The 20465-nt window shown below is 35.4% G+C and overlaps 1 protein-coding gene across 6 annotated transcripts in view; it reads right to left on the reverse strand.

Moving 5' to 3' along the window:
- The window catches only part of GRIK2 (glutamate ionotropic receptor kainate type subunit 2), a 366025-nt gene that overhangs the window by 25102 nt on the left and 320458 nt on the right, over window positions 1–20465 (reverse strand). For all 6 annotated transcript variants that reach the window (XM_032682341.1, XM_032682343.1, XM_032682339.1 and 3 more), the window contains one exon: window positions 13878–14103. In XM_032682341.1, coding sequence (XP_032538232.1) covers window positions 13878–14103 — 226 coding nt within the window. The remainder of the gene's footprint in view (window positions 1–13877; window positions 14104–20465) is intronic.

The raw sequence follows: 20465 nt of genomic DNA on the forward strand, positions 1-20465 counted from the left end.
TTCTAACTATAGCTTTGTGATGTGAAATCAAACACTTTTCCCTTTTTTTTTTAGCTCTGTGCTTCACAGCACATTTGTTGATTTATACTTATGAAATACTCAGACACTACAGCATTCTTGTGTCTAAGGTCCATATGAATTAATAGCAAAGTATCCCAAGTATATTGAAAACAATTGTTATATTAATAAACTTTCAGTGGACATAGGTCTCTTTAAAGTAGAAAGGCTTGAAAATCTTGTGTTTGCCATTCCAAGAGATAAATAACATTTCCTATTTATTAATGATTAATGCATTAATATACGAGATAGATTTAATTATTAAAATTATTAAAAAATAGTAAAAAATATATATTTATTTCTCCTCTACCAACTGTCCTTCTAACTCTTTACAGACTTTTAGGTCTATATAAACTTTAAGGCTTCTGATCAAGAAGCCTTTTGTAAAAAGCCACATGTTATGGACAATATTGGTAAAAAATAATAAAGTCTAAGGCAAGAAACACTCACAACTTTGCAAATTTAATTTAGTTGTGTTGCATGCACATTAGGTTTCCCATTATTTTCCTTCTGATTAAATGCAAAACTTTGAATTTTACTGATGTTTTCTAAAGGATGTATTGGGATAAAATACTTGTCAGGATGGGTTATCTTTTTTGACAAAAAAAGTGTTTGTTGGTTCTTAATGCTAAACCTGACACTTCATACTGCATTAAGATTATAATATTTTAATATTAGACATACTGTAAACATTAAATATTTATTAAGTTGCAGTTACTATAATGGAAAATCCTCAGTAGATATTTACAGCAGTCTAAACTACCACATATCTAAATTAAAACTGCAAACATTCAAAACGAAATCCAAACCAAAGCTGGGCACTATAACTACACATATATATTCATCTTTGAGCTACACATACAGCTTGGAAAAGACAAGTTGCTGGCAAGAGGCAGGAAACATTTAAAATCAGTGTTTTATGGTGAATGTAAGCAAAATCCTTTCACAAGTGGTGTGTTCTCTAATTGTTTTCATTTTTTCCCACTCATAACCATTAGCTCATGCTAATTTCTGGTCCTTTCTTTATAGAACCATCATTTAAAAGTTCCTACAGGTTTATAAAGCTGAAATTTAACCAAGATGGATTATGTAGCTGAGATTTTTTTCATATTAATTTTCCAGCCATAAATATGCAACATAATTGATACCAAAGTTAGATGAATATTTGGGAGCTGGAACTCCAACAGACATTAAATAATTCTTATGTTCCCGACTACCTCTTGTTTTAGGACTGGGAAGTGGACATCCTTGAGTATATTAATTTGCAACTAGATTAAAACATACGTATCTTCCACATTACCAAAAAAAAAAAAAAAACCAAAAATCCCAACAGGATAACAGTTGCCTGCAAATAATGATAAACATAAGATATGTTGATAACAGGTTTAATAGTAAATATACAATGATTTTCTCTGTTTCTTTTTGTAGTACCAAGATAACCTGAACAGAATGAAGAAGGTGTTTTTAGATTTTTTTACTATATTAAATACTCAGATCATTGTTAAATTATTGTATTAACCATGCACATTTTATTCTATTTTTAATTTTGTTGCTTTATCCTTTCTTTTAACAGTTTTGTTTTCTCAGTCCCTCGTCAAACTATCATTATAAGCTGCTCTAAATCACACCTTAGATTAAACACTGAATTCAAATGAATGAATGTTAGTAACATTTTTCATAGACTCTTCATGTATTTTAACATCACAGACAGTTTGAAAAGATCTTAATCGTAATACACTATTATCTCTCTACCCCTGTTGAATTGCACAGCTGCAGAATGGGAAGATATCTTTGTTCAAATGTCTACTGAGAAAATCAATGATATTATTTTTACCACAGAAAAAAGTATTTCATATTTATACAGTGCTTCCTTTTTTCCAATTCTCCTTGCAAATCTGTATCCCTCACATGAATGGTTTGCAAATAAAGCCTCTTTTGGAAGAAATATTTGTGTAACACTACCCAGCAATAACAGATGAATTAAGGAAGCCTAATGCTTACAGAGAGCATAATCAAACATTGAAATGCGCTGCCCAGGGAGGTGGTGGATTCACCGTTCCTGGAGGTTTTTAAGATGAGACTGGATGTGACACTTAGTGCCATGGTCTAGTAACCACAGCAGTGTTGGACTTGATGATCTTGGAGGTCTTTTCCAACCCAGTTGAGTCTATGATTCTATGATTCTACGAAATGCTACATGCAGTTCTTGTACACATGAAGGTTTTGGTCAGGTAGATAAGACTTTGTTGAAAGACAAGAAAAGTGTAAGGTAGTAACAAAACCGTCTAGACCTGAAAACCCATTTCATGCTCTTGCATGAAATCCCCTAGCAAGCTACAAGGGAAAATCTCCAAACAATGAATGTCAGTGTTTTGCCATTAACTGCTTCGTCATGGGTGAGGTATGAAGTGGCCTTGGGTGCATCTAACTGCAAACCATGGAAACACCACGTACTGGGCTGCAACACGTAGTTTGTAAACTAAGGGCAGCATATCAGGACAGAGACATTTTAAATTTGTAGATGAGTCTTTGGCAATGCATTACATAGAATCATGGAATCACAGAATCATTAAGTTTGGAAAAGACCTCTAAGGTCATTGAGTCCAACCTTTGACCAAACACCACCACGCCAACTAAACCATAGCACTATGACCACGTCCAGTCATTTCTTGAACTCTTCCAGGGATGGTGATTCCACCGCTTCCCTGGGCAGCCCATTCCAATGCTCGTCAACCTTTTCAGTGAAGAAATTCTTCTCCATGTCCAACCTGAACCTCCCTTGGGCAGCTTGAGGCCATTTCCTCTTGTGCTGCTGCTAGTTGCCTGGGAGAAGAGGCCGGTCTCTTTACACACAGTTGTAGAGAGTGGTAAAGTCTCCTTTACTCTGGGCTAAACAACCCACTTCCCTCAGCTGTTCTCCTTTGACTTACTCTCTAGACCATGTGTATGACACGTACATATGTCATACATATATATGGTCCTAGGCACAATAACATCAACATTGAAGTTTTAATAATGTCTTTTTTTCCGTTACATCTATCTGGGAATCTTCTACTATAAACTGCTTCTCTACGGTAGATTCTGCTCACAACAGCTACCAAACGTTAAGTGTTTTGGAAATTCCTTGTTGATATAAAGCTCAGTCTCTTTACATACCTCCCAGATAGTGCTTCAATATACTCTTACTCCTGAGGCAACTATAAAGCACAGTTCTTTCATCAAAAATGTTAGCTACACATTCTTACATTTCAGAAACAATAACTTAACTGCTCAAGCAGTTGAAATTCTCAAATTAGTTTCAATACATGGTTTGACCTGCATAAAAATAAATAACATGCACCTATTTTTTGTGCATTATGTTTGACTAATGAAGACAAATGGGTTAATTTGTTTTAGTTACAGAAGAATTGAAGCTCAGCACTTTTATGCATGTATTAGTGATGAATATTACAGTTCAGATTGTATGAAGGATTACAGGCTAAGTGCAGGCAAGCAGAAAAAAAGGCCTCCTGTCTTGGTACACAATTTCCTATTTATTTCTGCAGAGACAGATTTGTTTATATATCTCATCTTCAAGGACTGGTAAAAACTGCTCATATTATGTAATTTATATAGTCTGGATATCTTAACAATAAAACCAAATTATTGTTTAAAAATTATTATCATTATTGTTATCATTTTAGATTACTTTAGATTTTGAAAACTATTGGGGGAATGTTTATATGTTGAGTATTCATACTCAAAATAAAAAAAAAAAAAAAAATTAACTTTACAACAGCTAATAAGCAAGGATGGCTCAGACATTCTCAGTGTCCCTCACAATATCAGTAGGGAATAGCTACAGAGCCTTAAACCTCAACAATGATTAAATTGAAAGCCACTGTTGACTGTTGAGTTTAGTACTTTACAGAGGAAATCCGGGAATACATTTGCAACAATGAAAATTTTAAACTTCTGAACTAATCAGTATTTTCAGATATGTAGAATTTTGTTTTAGTTACATCAATCAAATGTATTGTTAACAATTTTAGGGACTAAATTTATACATAACTTACCTGTTATTCTTTTCAGTTTTGAAACTGTGTGCTTTTTGAAAGGTTTCTGTATCATTCATATCTGTGGCTTTGCTGGTTTTAAACAAATATATTTAATCACAGATGTGTCAAAAGTATAGACCTTCTGCTTACCCATCAGTGTCAGACACAACAGAGTTACTGCAAGAGTAGAAGCAAATCTCACTAACTGTCTCTGTGGAGCCTAGGGTGCTCTTTTTCTTGTTTTTCTTCAAACAAAGCAACTTATAATGCTGATTTTAGAAAACTGTGTAATGTTTAAGAGAAGTAACAGAAATATTTGAGAAAAAAACCTTCTTGTATCTTCTGGTAAAGAGGAATATAAAATTATGTTCTGCATTGATCACTGACTGCCAAATATAAAAATTAATTGAAATGAATGTGCCAGTCATGCTCAGTTCCGGTCATTGTGCTCACTAACATTGTTTTCCAGTCTTGTCTGAGATTTAAGGGAAATTTTTAAAACACACCTCTTCAAAACATGTCACCTTTTAGGTTTGGTGGAGGTATAGAAAGAGAATTATGTCAAGAACTTAAAAAGCAGTCTTAGGCACACTTCAAAGAATAAGGAATGTTAGTAAACTCCAAACAGTTACATTTGAAAGGAATTGTGGGATCTTTTTTTTTTTTCTTCTTTTTTAAAGGTATTTAATACAAACCAGTATTTTTATTTCTTGTAGTTCTCTTGCTACCATAATGTTCTTTGATTCTTAGCCTAGACCTCCAGGAGACCAAGAAAAAAAAAAAAAAGAGAAAAAAATGAAAAAAATGAAAAAGCACCAATGGGAAGGGGATGATGCTTAAGTTCTACAAAGCTTGAGATAGAATGAGTGCAAAGTATGGAGAAAAGAAGTTTTAATATGGAAAAGTCACTTTGACAGCTCCTCTCTGCACTGCAACTACTGACATCTGTTAAATTACAACTGTTTAATTTCTGCTGCTGAGAGATACATTGCAGCTTTTTGCAGTCACCAGAAAATGGGCAAGTCTCTCAGGATTGTCTTCAACCTTGGCCTAACAGCTGGCTGTGCAAAAATCCAGTTTTCTCTTCTACATCCCAGTTTGTCTGTTATCACTATTTCCTTCATACTATGACTGGTGCTCTTCCAGCCTCATTAGATGTATATAAATATAAAGTAAAATAATTTTATGAAAAGAAAGGTGAACAGTATTCCCCTGGTTTAGGTCACTAAACCAGCTCATATAGCTGTCAGTTTTTGCAAAATGCAGCAGCCTTATGGCACTTTAAAATCACACTGAAACTTCAGCATTACTTTTGTATTCAGGCATGTTAGAGATAAAAATGCTATGTCATGTTAGAGATAGAAATGTTACGTCTGGGAAGTTTTGTTTTTGTTTTTTGTTTTGTATTTAATAAGTGATCTGAATCAGATTGATAAATATTTACTACCCTTGTTGTTTCTAATAGAGGTAAATTAAAATAAGACTGAAAATGTGTGCATGTTTGTGTATCGGTGTGGGAACAGTAAAGAGCACCACACAAAATAGAAGAATTAAGCATGTCAAAGACTCTTGTCAAACACTTCTTTAGGGAAAAAGTCAGTCTTTTCTTGCAAATCTGTCCCCAAAGCAGTTGGAAGTTCAAGAGAGAACTTCGTCTAACTAAGAGGAAAAAACTGTCAGAACTGAACATTGACAAGAATTGAAGTAGTGTGAATTGGTCTGATTCACACTAAGCTAAGACATATTTGGAATCCTGAAGTAAGCTGAAGGCACTCAGTGATTAAAATATAATATTCCAACCCAGATCTTTTGGTGCATTGAGTAATCTTTTCTAAGAATAAAAGCAAAAAAAAAAGGCAAAAAAAAAAGAGAAAGAGAAGAGACAGAGAGAAGAAAAGAAAGGAAAGGGTAAGGGTAGGGCAGGGCAGGGCAGGGCAGGGCAGGGCAAGGAAGGGCAGGGCAGGGCAGGGAAGGGCAGGGAAGGGAAGGGCAGGGAAGGGCAGGGCAGGGCAGGGCAGGGCAGGGCAGGGAAGGGAAGGGAAGGGAAGGGAAGGGCAGGGCAGGGCAGGGCAGGGAAGGGAAGGGCAGGGCAGGGAAGGGAAGGGCAGGGAAGGGAAGGGAAGGGAAGGGAAGGGAAGGGAAGGGAAGGGAAGGGAAGGGAAGGGAAGGGAAGGGAATAGAGAAAAGGAAAGAGAAAGGGAAAAGGAAAGAGAAAGAAAAAAAAAGAAAAAGAGAAAGTGAACTGCATACAAAATTGCATCTATGGAATAGTTTAGAAGATAACAGAATAGAATATTTCCCTTTAAAAGGGACCTACAACAATCATTTAGTCCAACTACCTGACCAGTCCAGGGCTGACGAAGTAAAAGAATGTAGGTAAAGGGTACTGTCCAAATGTCTCAAACACTGACAGCCTTGGAGCATTGACTGTCTCTCTAGGAAGCCTGCTCCAGCATTTGACCACCCTCTGGATAAAGAAATGCTTCCTAATATCCAGTCTAAAACTCTCCTGGTGCAGCTCTGAACCATTCCCACACATCCTATTCAGACGTTGCAGAATTCAAGGTTTTGGCCTTTTAAAAACAAAACATTGGAGACAACATTCTACACATCTGTAGGATGATTAAATGTTATGCACATTTTATCTACTTTTCATTTTACAGGCAAGCTCCAAAAGTAAACTAATTTTTAGATGACTACAAAACCAGACTGCAAATCTCTCTCTGGAATAATAAATACAGTAAGGGAGGAGGATGATTAAACTCTAAGAGATAAGTAAAGGCTATTCTGAGACCATCCTCTTTATATCTTCTTTTCACTTTCTGTTGCATGTTTAGGAAATGCATCATTTATTTTTTTGTATTTTTACTACATTAAGTTTTAATCTTTGAAATTACAAGCACCTATTAAAAACTTTCTTCTTGAGTAATTTATATTCCCCACTGTACCTTGATTTAAAATTTTCTATATTTGGAAACATGCCTCTAAAAATGGCAGATAATAAAATATCTTTTAAAATACTTGCATTAAGAACATGGTCAGGTCAGTTAAAAAATTTCAATACTATAACATAAAAACTGTTATGAAGAATACTCTTTCTAGGTCACTCCCTAGAGATAGAACACATAGTATAAATCAGTTGAACCCGTACAGTGTCGCTGGATACAACATGATAATTAACTCTTACACATTTGTTGATTAAAATATTTGTTTAAATTCTCTTTGAATCCAGCAGCCTATCAGTGGGGTAGGAAGAGCACTATTGTATTTAATTTATGAATGGCTTAGATAAATATAAATAATTCACAAAGTCATATTCCAAGAGAAGATATTAAATTAGCAGATCGTAAATTATTGTCCAAAACCCTTTTATTTTCTGCAATGAAATCTTTAATTTGAGTGAGCAGAGTGTAAAATACTCTTTCTAGATTCTGTGTCTGATGAAGTTATATGAATGTTACTGTCTTCAAGGTGTACATACTCCAGACAATTACATGTTACACAGCTGACTGAAATTAAAAAAAAAAAAAAGAAAGGGAAACTAACCCCTCCCTTGGTTCTGATTTGCCAAAAACAAAAGAAAACCTCACATTAACTACGCTGTGTAAAAGTATGTAAAAAATTTTTACACACAAGTGATCTGCACATTACACTAGTTGCCTGAAGGGACTTTTTGGTGCTCATACGCGAATGGGCAAATTTTTGAGAATCTTTTAGAACAGTGTACCGAAGATATATTTTTTGCCTAAGAGATAAAAATGTCTGTAAATAAGGACATTGTATTTGATATTTCATTAGGATTTACAGAAAAGAGAACTTCACTAAAGAAGACACCATTGACTCAAAAGAACATGAGAACCTTGAAGTTTTGTTTCATCCTTTTAACTTCAGTGAGTATGCTGATATCTGGGGCCTGCAGCCAATGTACCTCTGCTGGAACACTGTTTACTTTATTCATATATTTTTCTTTTTGACATGTGAGATATAACTGTTTTCATCACAGTAGCTACCAACTTTCTATCGTGAATTTATAAATACACCCTGTGCAGGTCTATTTTATGCATCTACACGAACAAGTTTTCATACCTGTATCTGTGTTGCTATTGCAAGTTATTGCAGCTCTGTATAATGGGCAGTTATGTAAGACTTAGCTTGGCAATGAAATGCTGGTAACTTTATGCACTTGGTATGTTGACCCCAAAGTACGTAATTTAATTTCATTTATATGCTGAGAGTTGTATCCCCGATGAACAGTGAAGAGTCTCAATATAGTTGGGGGAGTGCACATTTCTTTTTTCAACAATTTTTAAGCTAACAGTTAAATTTTAAGATATGAATGCCAGACACTTTCCAGCATTTTCCAGGGCATCGTGGTAGTCCATCCATACTGAAGATTCAGGGATGCAAATGGTGATACTTTACTTGGAAGAGTCATAGTTTGATCACAGCAAGTGAAAAATAAATCAAAAAAACTTGTAAAAGTGAAGAGAGTCATGTAACAGATTCACTGATTCTTCTAATTGTATTTTGCAATTGAGGCATTATTAATATTTATAGCAGAATTTTTTTTATTGTAATAACTGCACAGGAATAAAGGATAAAGAAATATATATTTCACGTTTTTCTCAAACTGTTTTTGCTTCACCATTATCAGATGTTCTAGGAACATCACTGCTATACCACAGAATCCCTGTCTTCAACAAATTCTGTAATTTTCCACAGCTCAGCAATCACAGAGAAACATTAGATAAATGACTAGATATAATTTCTTATATGCACCATATCTCTCAAACACGACTTTCTATCTTGTATTTTTTAAGAGTTAGAAGAAATATATGCAAATTTCTAGGATTACTTACACATTTTCATTTTCAAAATGTCAAAGGCATTACTTTGCATATATCTGCACACATACAGAATTTTTGTCTGCCACATAAGCACAGACCATCTGAAAGGTACAGGCTCAGTAAATCTACTTATATGGAATGGGTTCGACATATTTACTGGTCAGCCATTTATGAGCTCCAGGTTCAATATAAAAGCAAATGGTAATTGAGTAGAAAATCTGCTCAAGTCAGATGGAAAGTAGCCTGATGTCAAACATGCTGATGAAAAATAGGACTTTTGAAAAGAAAGAAGAACCTGAAACCATGGTTTTTTTCCTAGAGATGATTTCAACAATGTTTGTGAAAAACAGCCTTACAGATCATTAAGGCCTTAATATAAAGTGCACAAAAGCTACATTTCTAGCCTTTCATGAGGTTCATTTCATACTAACAATGATTTTAATAAGTATTCATTATAGAAAATAACATTTGTCATTTAATATTACTGTGTTGACCACAGGAAAGTCACACTAACCATGTTTCAGTATGACAGGAAATGTATATTGCTGGATAGAGTAGATTTGCTCTAAAAAAATTCTACAATTTATGTTTGATAGGAAGACCATAAGCATGTGCAAAGGATTTAGGAATCCTTTACAATGGTAAATTTATCCCAATTGGACTTTATTCGGGAACAAATCAAATTTTAAACATCTCTACCAGGCATGATGAAGAAATAGGAAATTGAAACTACTTGAGCTGATAAGTAACATTTTAGAGGATCCATAGTGGAAAGCATAAGTTACTCTGCATAACCAAAGGATTTGTTCTCCCTCCCTTCCTTCCTTCCTTCCTTTGTTTCTTTCTTTCTTTCTTTCTTTCTTTCTTTCTTTCTTTCTTTTTCTTTCTTACTTTTTCTTTCTTCCTCTTTCTTTCTTTCTTTCTCTGTTTTTCCTTCTTTCTTTCTTTCTTTCTTTTCTTTCTTTTCTTTCTTTTCTTTCTTTTCCTTCTTTTCTTACTTCTTCCCTCTTTCCCTCCTCTCCCCTCCCCTCCTTCCTCCCTTGAACATCAATGTTGGATGGTGACATGTATGCCACACAAAGACAAATTCCAATCACTAAAAGATATTTATATGTATTTCTAATGGATAACTGTACTTGATACATATCCATATTATTAGAATATATTAGAAATTAGAAATCAACTATATAGCATGTTGACAATTATATCCATGTGGGCAAAATTTTCCTGTCTGCTAGATTCATTCGTAAAGAACACAGGACCAGAAAAATAGTGCCTTCTAATAAAACATACCAGAATAAAGCAAATAAAAACCCCTTGCTGGAAGATAAAAATAACCCAAACAAATGTTCTCCCTTATCTGTTCCAAAGGATAAGTTGCTATCAGATGTCTCATCCCGGGTCTGCTTTTTCCTTCTCTTTTCATTATAAATCAAGTTTTTTCTAGCCTAGCAACAGAGGAGGCTGACTGAAAATGAATTCAGGTATATACAAGTCTTTTAATTTACAAATATGTATCCTGAGAATCATTCATTGTATGCACAAATTACCAAATTCACTCTCTATAGTTTATTTTTCTCTGCTGCTAGAATATCATACAGAATGCTGTCTTGCACATATTCTAAACATCACTGTATCTTGTTGATTTTAGATGTACATTGATTCTGCTGAATTCAAAAGTTCCTACAAAGTAGGAACTTTGTGCCAAAAGTACATAATTTCCAGTTTCCTTCATCATAGCTACATTTTAATAATCTAAACTCTGTATACTTCACTAATGCTTTTAGAAGAATTAAAATAAAGTGTAAACTCATATTTTGCTTCTCCATTTTGTTTGGAAGGAGTTGATACCCACTCACCGCCTGATCCTCTGGGTTTGTTTTCTCCTAATCTTCTGCAACTTTCTTTCTCTGAGTTTAAAACACTAACATCATGAACAGAGAGTATTTACTGCAGTACTCTAAGCTGGTTCTATATTTGGGTGGTTGTATTTTCTAGGTGATTATACCGTCATAAACTACCCTGGTAGCATCTTTCTCTGCTAGGAAAGCTTTTAGTTCTTTTTCTTTTAGTTACTTAAACTGAAGTAAATTGTATTCTCACTAACTATTATTCTATTTGCCTTCAAAATGATGAAGATATGTTGCACCTACTTCCTTTTGTGCTGTTCTCCAAAAGTAACCATATCCCTTCTACTGTAGTCAACATAAGGCCCGTAAGAACTTTATTCTACAAATTTAAACCTATGTGCAAATAATTCTACAACTTTGAGCCACTATTCCATCTGATAAACTAGACTTCTTGTAAATTTTGGAGATGATATCTATATCTTATCTATAGATATAGATGATATCTATATCTTCCCAATAGTTCTAACACAAATAGTTCTGTATTGTTTTGCTCAAAGTTTCTTCCCAATTAGGCACAAGCAATAACTTATACTTTGCATGTAAAGCTATTACGTTGCAGTTTTCCAAGCACTTGACAAGTTACTCTTAGGATTATTAACTCTAAAAAGATATTACTCAACTCTATGTCTATAAATGTCTTCCCTAATCAGTAAATAATGATGTCATCTACTTCTGTAGATATAACCATGTCATAAGTTCTTTTAAAGACTCCAGAATTATTTTTTCCTGTAGAAAAGAGATTAGCTATAATGCTTGAGAATATTTTGCATTATCCACTGCTCTGTAAGGCTTTTAGGCTTCAATAAAGCTAAGAAAAACTATTCTGACAGACAGTATGGATATGCTTCTTCATAATGTTTCCTTTCAACTGTATATGTGAACTATGCATAATTCTAGCAGAGGCTACACAATCTCTTTCCACTGAGACTGTGAAGCTAATACACAGGATACAAAGCCATTATAAATGTCAGTTCTCTCAATAGCATTTTATAGATACTGTCCAAATATTGGATTAATCTCTTGTACTAAGCTGTTCTGGGAAAGTCCTAGATGCTGTTTTGTTCTCTCTTAATTTCTTTTGTGAAAAGCCTTACTTTGCATCTTATTTTAGGTTCTGTTCTATTTCTCTTTATGAAACTCTCATCTTTTTTTCAGATCCTACTTCAACTTCTTTTGCTAAGTTCAACACTGTTTCAACTCTTGTTTTACATCCTTTGATGATCTCTGATTCCTGCAGGTGTGTCCTCTATTTTTTTCATTTTGATTCAAAACATTTGTCAGCTCATATATGCCCTTGTACAACAATATTGACACAGATAACTTATGTGGAATCTTGTAGAGGAATATGAGCTGAATAATGTCTTTGATATGATTCCAAAATAAGTGAAGAAGTAGTGCATGCACAGTGCCTACTCTCAAATAAGGTAGGGGACAAAAACCAAAAGACAATTTACTTACTTCCTTGACTCTTTACATCCAACTTTTAATCTTCTATACTTAAACTCTAGAATTCTGTTTCTGAATTTATCATTGTTTTAAATCTTTTTTCCCTTATGTTTATTCTCTGACTACAGATAAGCAAAATAATTTCTAGAGTAGCTTGGTCTCTCTGATTCCTATCAGTTCAGCATTTCCATATTCAGTTAGGTTTCTGGGGGATGCTTCAGTTGCTTCAAAAATTTTTATGTGGATTATTCAAGGATTTTAAACTATCACTAAGATTTTATTGTCTCCACACTAAACCTAAATGTAAGGTGGTTTTCACCCTCAAAATAACAAAAGGTTTGTATGTCAGAAAATACAAGATGCCAAAAAGAGCAGCAGAACTGAAGTTCCGTCCTTTCTGGCACTTACAGATCTACAGAATATGTTCAGTAATACAAGAGCCACAATAGAACAGGGTGAAAAAATTGGTATGAATCAAAACAAGCTGTTCAAAGACAGAATTAATAGAATCATAATTTCTTCAGCAGGTATCCATGTCATAGAAATAATTACTGAAATAATGAAAATTACAAAGATGGTATTACAGTAGAAGTAAACATATACAACATATAGTTAAATTTGTATTTGATGATACTAGATAACTCTTTGTCAGAGATACTCCAGTAAAGTTTATTCCTTACCATGTGTTTGATTTAAAGTACTGGACACAACTTTCCCCATACAATGATTTAGTGTATACTATAAACACAGATAAAATCAGTACGAAATGTAACAGCTATTCACATCAATCACAAAATGATAAATTCTTATTTAAAATAAAGTTCAAATAAATATTTGTCTTAGAAAGAGGTCAGCATAAAGGTCTTGCAGTATTGACTAGGTTCCTTGTGCAGTACTGACAGTCTTTGTGTCACACCATTTTCTATTCCCGTCTATTCTGAAATCTAAAGCCAGGTCCTCAGCTCACATCTTTCAAAATGTAGTTGGCTTTTAATCTTTCAACCAAAGTTCTGTACCTAGTAAAGAACACCTGAACTGGAAAATATTTACAGGATTGGAACTGCCATGCAAAACCATATTGCACATGGTTTCAATATTTGTTTTGTCTGCAACATGGTATGGAATCTTTCAATATTTGTTTCGTCTGCAACATGGTATGGAATCTTTCCTCCTGACAGTCTCAATGATTAGCCCTCTCACTATAGAAGCATTTGTTAATGCAAGCCTTGCACTACTAGGACCTTATTCTCTGAAGAGAAACATCAACATCTTTAAAACATTTTTTATAAAATAAAGTGCTGCGAAAAGTACTTTTGTTGTTGTTGAGCATGTGGAAGGTAAGTAAGAGAAATTTATCATATGAAATGCCTGATTTTTATAAAGTAATTACCTTTTCCTGTTTGAAAAATACAAAAAAGTCCACAAATATTGACAGGATATGTATTTTTCCCAGGTGGAAAAAAGAGATTGTCAAAAAATTTTAGCAATGTAGAGACAGAAACAGTGTACTGGACATTTTCTATGCTACTACAGCAACTAAGATTAATGAACAGAGAACAAATGGTTGACATATCACCTACCCATGGGAGTTCCAACGCCATAACCTTTGGAGTCTATAAGGCCTCCAATCTGTGTTAGGTTACAGTTCCTCTGTGTGACAAACTCAATGGTTGTCGACTCCATTAAAAATGCATAATCAGAGGTAAGCACACGTTGGATACCTTCTTCATTACTTTTGACAAGTACTGACTGCCTCCTGCTACTCATGAAGGCCCACATCTTGTCGTAAGTGGAGATTTTGGATTTCTGAAAGACAAATATTAGATGCAACATGAATATGAATAGTACGTCTGTAAGAGTGAAAGCAAATTCTCAGTTTGCACATTGCTCTCTTATCAGATTTTACTACCTGTCAGTTTTTACCCAGGCATTCTTTTAAGGGTGCCTGTGCCTTTCATCTCATCTGTACTTTTCATCTTCACTTTGTAAAAAAAAACCCCAACTGGACAGAATCTCAAATGTGCAATATCTGTTGTTTATCTGGTTTTTTATTGTTCATATGTTTTATATATGGAAAACTATTAAATATTTCACTGTAGCCCAGATAAGCAACAATGTTATGGAGTTTTACAGGAGAATCTGTGGATTCTGACAAAATTGAAATTTCACTCATTTCAATTTCTCAGCTGAACAGTTCTGAAAACCTAAAGCACAGTGTGGCAGTCCAAAGTAATCAAAGCACTTACAGACAGCAGTATATGGAGAAAACATTTTTGAAGTAGAGGGCAGCTAACATTTTATCCATGGTACATGACAAAAATACTTGGAGAAAGATTTCAGGTAAGAGATAGTATCATTCTCTGGTCACACTAATGCTGTCTTGCCTTTCATAAATTGCCTACTAAAAGTCCTAAAAATGAATATGTGCTTTCTGACTTAATATTCCTGGAATACAAGGAAATGTTGTAGGAAGAGAGTCAGTAATCTGGGACAAAGGCATCAGTAGTTTGGAAGAAAATAATGATGTGCAACTACAGAGGAGTTGCTTCCCTTTTTTCACCTCAGTAATTACCTTCCTTCATTTTTGTAAAACACAGTGCTTAAGAGCTCATAATGACTGGATAAACTGAAGGTATTTAAAGTACTGAACATTTTATATTATATTTGTCCCATCTGTTTAATAATATTTAAAACTCAAAATGTATCAGAAAATGATCTGTAATGTTAAATCTTGCCTAGTAACTAAAATGTAGAAATACAAAGTGAGCACTCATATTATCAGACTTTTTACAGTCTTTCCTGTTTTAATGTCAGCCCGAAACATAATTCTGCCATCAGCTCTGGTGGAAATACTAAACAAAGATTGACACTGCAAACCTTTCTGAAGTTCAGCTGATTGACAGCCAGAAATTCTGCCCCAGAGTAGAATTAACAGTATATGTGGAATAAAAAGAACATTTTTTTAGAAAAAAGAGATTATTGTTCCCCTACTGCGACACAACCCAAGAGTTACTTCACTCTGCCTGGGGACTTAACATTTAAACTAAGTCTAGTGTCAATGCTAAAAAAACTGAAGAGTTTTAGGGCTCTGCATTATGTGGTTGTTACTGTACTGAACATAGGCTGGGACTGATTTCAAAAGACCTCAGTAACAATGAAAGGGGAAAGCATTCTTCCTCAGAATATACTGTGAACGCATAGAATAGAGAAGACCAGACAACTATGGACTGTCCTCATAGGGTTTGCTTTTTACATCAAATAATTCTTGCAAGTAATGTTGCATTGTAGCATAATGTACTTTAAGCAATGCACATCATCTCTGTAGGAATCTAAATTACTGTGTAATACAGTAAAAGGTGGAAAAAAATGTTTTTCAATAGTTGTAAAATTTTACCAAGAACCTGCATTTAATTCTTTTGTCACAGTCTTTATCCCAGTAAATATTTTAACCACTATAAATAACCTGAGCAATATAAAACATTGGTGGAGAAAACAATTTCAGTAAATGATAGATACACATTGCTGACACATACTGAGGGGAAAAAGAAAAAGAAAAAAAAAAAAGAAAAAAAAATGAGCTATAATGAAAAAACTATGAAAGAATGAACTGCAATACCTACATACTTCTAGATTTTTGTTGAGAAAAAGAACTATCTCCAGCATGAAAACATGTTAGCAAGGGCAATTGGTTGGTCTCTACTGAAGCATTACAGCATGTGAAAAAAATACTATATCCTCTAAAGGACAGAATGCTCATATTATGATGACTGATTTAATCAGCTAGGATGAAGTCACAGCTAATATTGAATAGCAAAGAAAAAATACCATCAACAAAATCAGAGAAAGCTCCTGCACAGGACAGCTCATTTACTGGAATAATTAAAACAAAAACATTAAAAAGGTCTATACATGATTAATGAGACTGTAAAAGAGAACACAAAATCTAAAATATCAGTGCACATGGCTCATCACTGTAAAGCTAACAGGGGTGACAGAAATGCAGAGAGATATCTCCGTTTTCTCATATAGGCAGAACACTACAATGCCTTTGGACTACTTTCTTCCAACCCTAAAATCTAAAATGATGCCAGAAAAAATGCCCTTCTACTTGTGATCTCTAAATTCTAATCAGTGTTCAGAAATTCTTACCAAAGAAAAATGATATAGGTTAAGGATTTTTTATATTTTTTTAATGCACAACAAAATTTTTTTTAATCTCAAAATAAATTTAAAAAACCTCCATCATTTGATTTGGGAAAATACACTCACAAATAGTTTTCCTGTGTTTGGCAAAATACTCTCCAAAGTCATTGATGAAAATCAAGAAGCCAGAACAATCAAAAGCATCAGGAGCTTATTTGACATTGAACTAAAGAGAATGACACTCCAATATACACATATTGCTTCTTGTGGTTATGACTGTATCACCCATACTGTTAGAAGCAGATGCTGCAATTTACATTATGTTTCCACTTCTTTCACTGTGTGCAAATCAACCTGGTTAATCAATTTACATAGTCTGTCAATGAAGTGTATTATTTTATCTGGGCTAGTTCACCATATTGTTTCCTCTAACTGGAAATCACTGTCTGGAAATCCAACCTAACTTGAAATCAACCAGAAATGATGTCTGTATAAGGTAACTTGTGGTGACATGATTTATCATGCTTGTATTCCCTCAGTAATGCTGAAGACAATGCACAATAGTAAGAAAGCTGTTTTGCAGTGTTTGAATTTCAATGGAATAAAAAAAGAGAACTAACTAATAGGAAAGGTGGAAATGAAAAGATTAAGCAAGTCTAGAAACTCATTTACCTGATGCATAAAATGGTAGCTCTCACAATGACATTCAGAGGATACTGTTAGCGTCATACTCAACATTCATAAATTAAACATCATTGCAAGATAACTAGGCATGTCAGGGACTACAAATGGAGCCATGGCAAAGACAATGAGTCAGTCAAAATCAAATGCTATGTACAAATATGAGTCTGGAAACAGAAGGAATTATTGTCAGTAATGTGCTACTTCTTCATCCTGACTCACTGGCTAGGAAAGACAAATATCTGAGCAGTGTGACTCTGGACCACGAGGTTAGAAAAATATCAGTTGAATAAGTGCCAGAATAAACAAGGATCAAAGGACAAGGAAGCAGACCTCATGATACAAGCCAGAAGTGGATAAATGCACAGTAAAATATGCTAGGCAAAGTATGACATTTTTCTACAAAGGAAAATTACAGATCCATTAATGGAGATTTTTATTTTAATGATTGCTTACAACTTCTTTCCTGGCTTCTAAAAGCAGTTTGTGCCACAGAAAATGCTTCAGCTTTGCTTGCACCCATGCAATATTTAAACTCAAAAGAGGCTGTGATAACTAAGGAAAGATTAAAGGTAATTAAAATCAAAATTTTGAGAAAAAAATAAGTTAAAAAATTCTGTAACACAGTACTTATATATTTTATGAAAGCACTCTCCACCACATAAGAATTAAATCATCGCAATTATTATGTCAGAAAAAAACCCCACAGACTCCCAATTCTACTACAGTATTTTCCATTTATGACACAGTCTATGACAGCTATGTGAATTCTCTTTTCCTGAGCATTGCATGTTTAGTGGACACAGGCTAATATTCTTAAAGGTGATTCATAGATCTTTTTAAAGCCAAAGGAACAATTTTGCACATTAATTCTGACCTTCTGTAATACACAGACTATTGAAATGTCACTCCTGAATGACCTCACCAAGTTCAACACCTATGTGTTTGCACTAACAAAAAGAATGACATACGAAGAGAGATTTCATAAAGACCAATCTCTGTGAGCCTTAGCAAGGTGACCAACATGGTCTCTCACAGCATCCTTGACAACAATTTGGAAGGATAAGGACTGGATGGATGGAGGACAGGACAGGTGGAGAACTTGGAAAGTAGTAGTTAACAGGTCAAGGACAGATCTCAAGGGTCAGTCCTAGACCTGATACTACTCAATATCTTTATAAACAGTTTGGAAAATGGTATTGATAGCACCCTCATCAAGTTTGTAGATGATACAAAACAGAGAGGAGAGGTAGAAACACTGAAAAAAAGAATTACCATGAAGGTAGACCACAAGAGGCTTGAAAATTAGTATAACAGGAATTGCATGAAGTTGTACCTGGTTTACTTGGGCAGTTTTGGTAGCAGACGGGCTACAGGGGTGGCTTCTGTGAGAAGCTGCCAGAAACTTTCCCCATATCCAACAGAGCCAATGCCAGACGGCTCCCAGATGGACTTACCACTGGTCAAGGCCGAGCCAATCAGGGATGATAGTAACACTGTGATAGTAACACTCTGTGATAACTTATTGAAAAAAGGAAAAAAAAAAAGTTGTTGTGCGTTGAAAATTACAGCCAGAGAAAAGTAGAATGAGAACATGTGAACATCTCTGCAGACACCAAGGTCAGTGGAGAAGGAGGGGGAGAGGGTGCTTAAGGCACCAGAGTTGAGGTTGCCCTGCAGCCCGTGGTGCAGATCATGGTGGAGCAACTGCCCCCCTGCAGCCCACAGAGGATCACGAGAGTGCAGAAATCCACCTACAGCCCATGGAGAAGCCCATGCTGGAGCAGGTAGATGCCCAAAGGAGGCTGTGACCCCATGGGAGGCCCAGGATGGAACAGAGTCCTGGCTGGGACCTGGTGACCTGTGGAGAGAGTAGCCCATGTTCTTGGTAGGACTTGGGGTCCTGTGGGGTACCCACGCTGCAGCAGCCCGTACCTGAAGGACTGTACCCCATGGAAAAGTGACCCACCTTGCAGCAGCTTGTGAACAGCTGTTGCCTGTGGGATGGACTCACGCCAGACAGGTTCGTGAAGGACTGTCTCCCATGGAAAGGACCCAAAGGGGAGCAGGGGAAGGACTCCTCTCCCTGAGCAGCAGCAGAAACAACCTGTGATGAATTGACCATAAACTCCATTCCCTGTCTCCTTGCACCGCTGGTGGAAGAGGAGAACTTGGGAAGGAGGCAAGAGTGGGGGGAAGGTGTTTTAAGATTTATTTTACTTCTCATTCTCTGCTCTGATTCTGTTAGTAATAAATTTAATAAATAACCCCATTTTGAGTCTGTTTTGCCCATGATGGTAATCAGTGAGTGATCTCTTCCAGTCCTTATCCTTATCATGAACCTTTCATTATATTTCCTCTCCTCTGTCCTGTCACAGAGAGGAGTTAGAAGGTGGCTTTAGTGGGTACCTGGCATCCAGCCAGGGTCAACCCACTACAGAGGTTTAAGAAAGATAAATGCAAAGTCTATCGGGAGAAAGTAATCCCAAAGATCCATCCTGGCTGGGAATTGACTGTTGGGAGTCTATTTCAGCTGAAAATTATTTATGGTACCAAGACAGCTAGAAGAACATAAGCAAGCAGCCCATCTTTGCAGCAGGAAAGCAAACTGCAGGCCAGATCAGCAAGACTATAGCCAACAGAAAAAGGGATGTGATTAATGCACAATACTTGGCACTTGTCAAGCTGCACCAGGAATGCCGTGTCCAATTTTGGTCCTCTGAATTCAAAGAGAGATGTTAACATTGGAGAGTGTCCATCAAGGTGATCAGAAGATTAGAGACCTCAACCCACAAAGAAAGATTTATGGAAATGGTGTTCTAGAAAGGAAGGTTTACAGAGAATCTAATCACCTTCTTCCATTACCTAAAGAGAATGTTAAGAGAGAATCTGAAGGTACTCTCCTCATTAGGAAGCATAGTGACAGAATAAGAGGCCATGGCTCAAGCTGCTGATGGAAAGTTCTTTGTGGATACAAGGAAAAAATTCTTCACCATGAGAAAAACTAAGCGTTGGAACACGTAGCTAAGAGAAGCAGCAGAATCAGCGCACTGGAAGTATTTGAGACAGCTTAATGTGACTCTGAATAAGTTAATCTAAGATCATGCTTTTGATTAGGAAAACGGATCTCCTCCAACAAGACAGGGATGCCTAGAGATCCCTTCCAACTTTGAGTTTTCATTGATTTCTTCGGTTCTTTGACACTCAAGTAGAACTCATCCCAGCTGTTTCATTCATGAGCCTTTGGAAATCCTGAACACCAGTATAGGAATCAAAACTTAACTGTTCATCTAGTAAGTTATTTTATTCATTCCTTATTCTTTTGTAAGTTTGATGTTTTCTTT

The sequence above is a fragment of the Chiroxiphia lanceolata genome, chromosome 3 (genome assembly GCF_009829145.1).
Source record: "Chiroxiphia lanceolata isolate bChiLan1 chromosome 3, bChiLan1.pri, whole genome shotgun sequence".
Classification (NCBI taxonomy): Eukaryota; Metazoa; Chordata; class Aves; order Passeriformes; family Pipridae; genus Chiroxiphia; species Chiroxiphia lanceolata.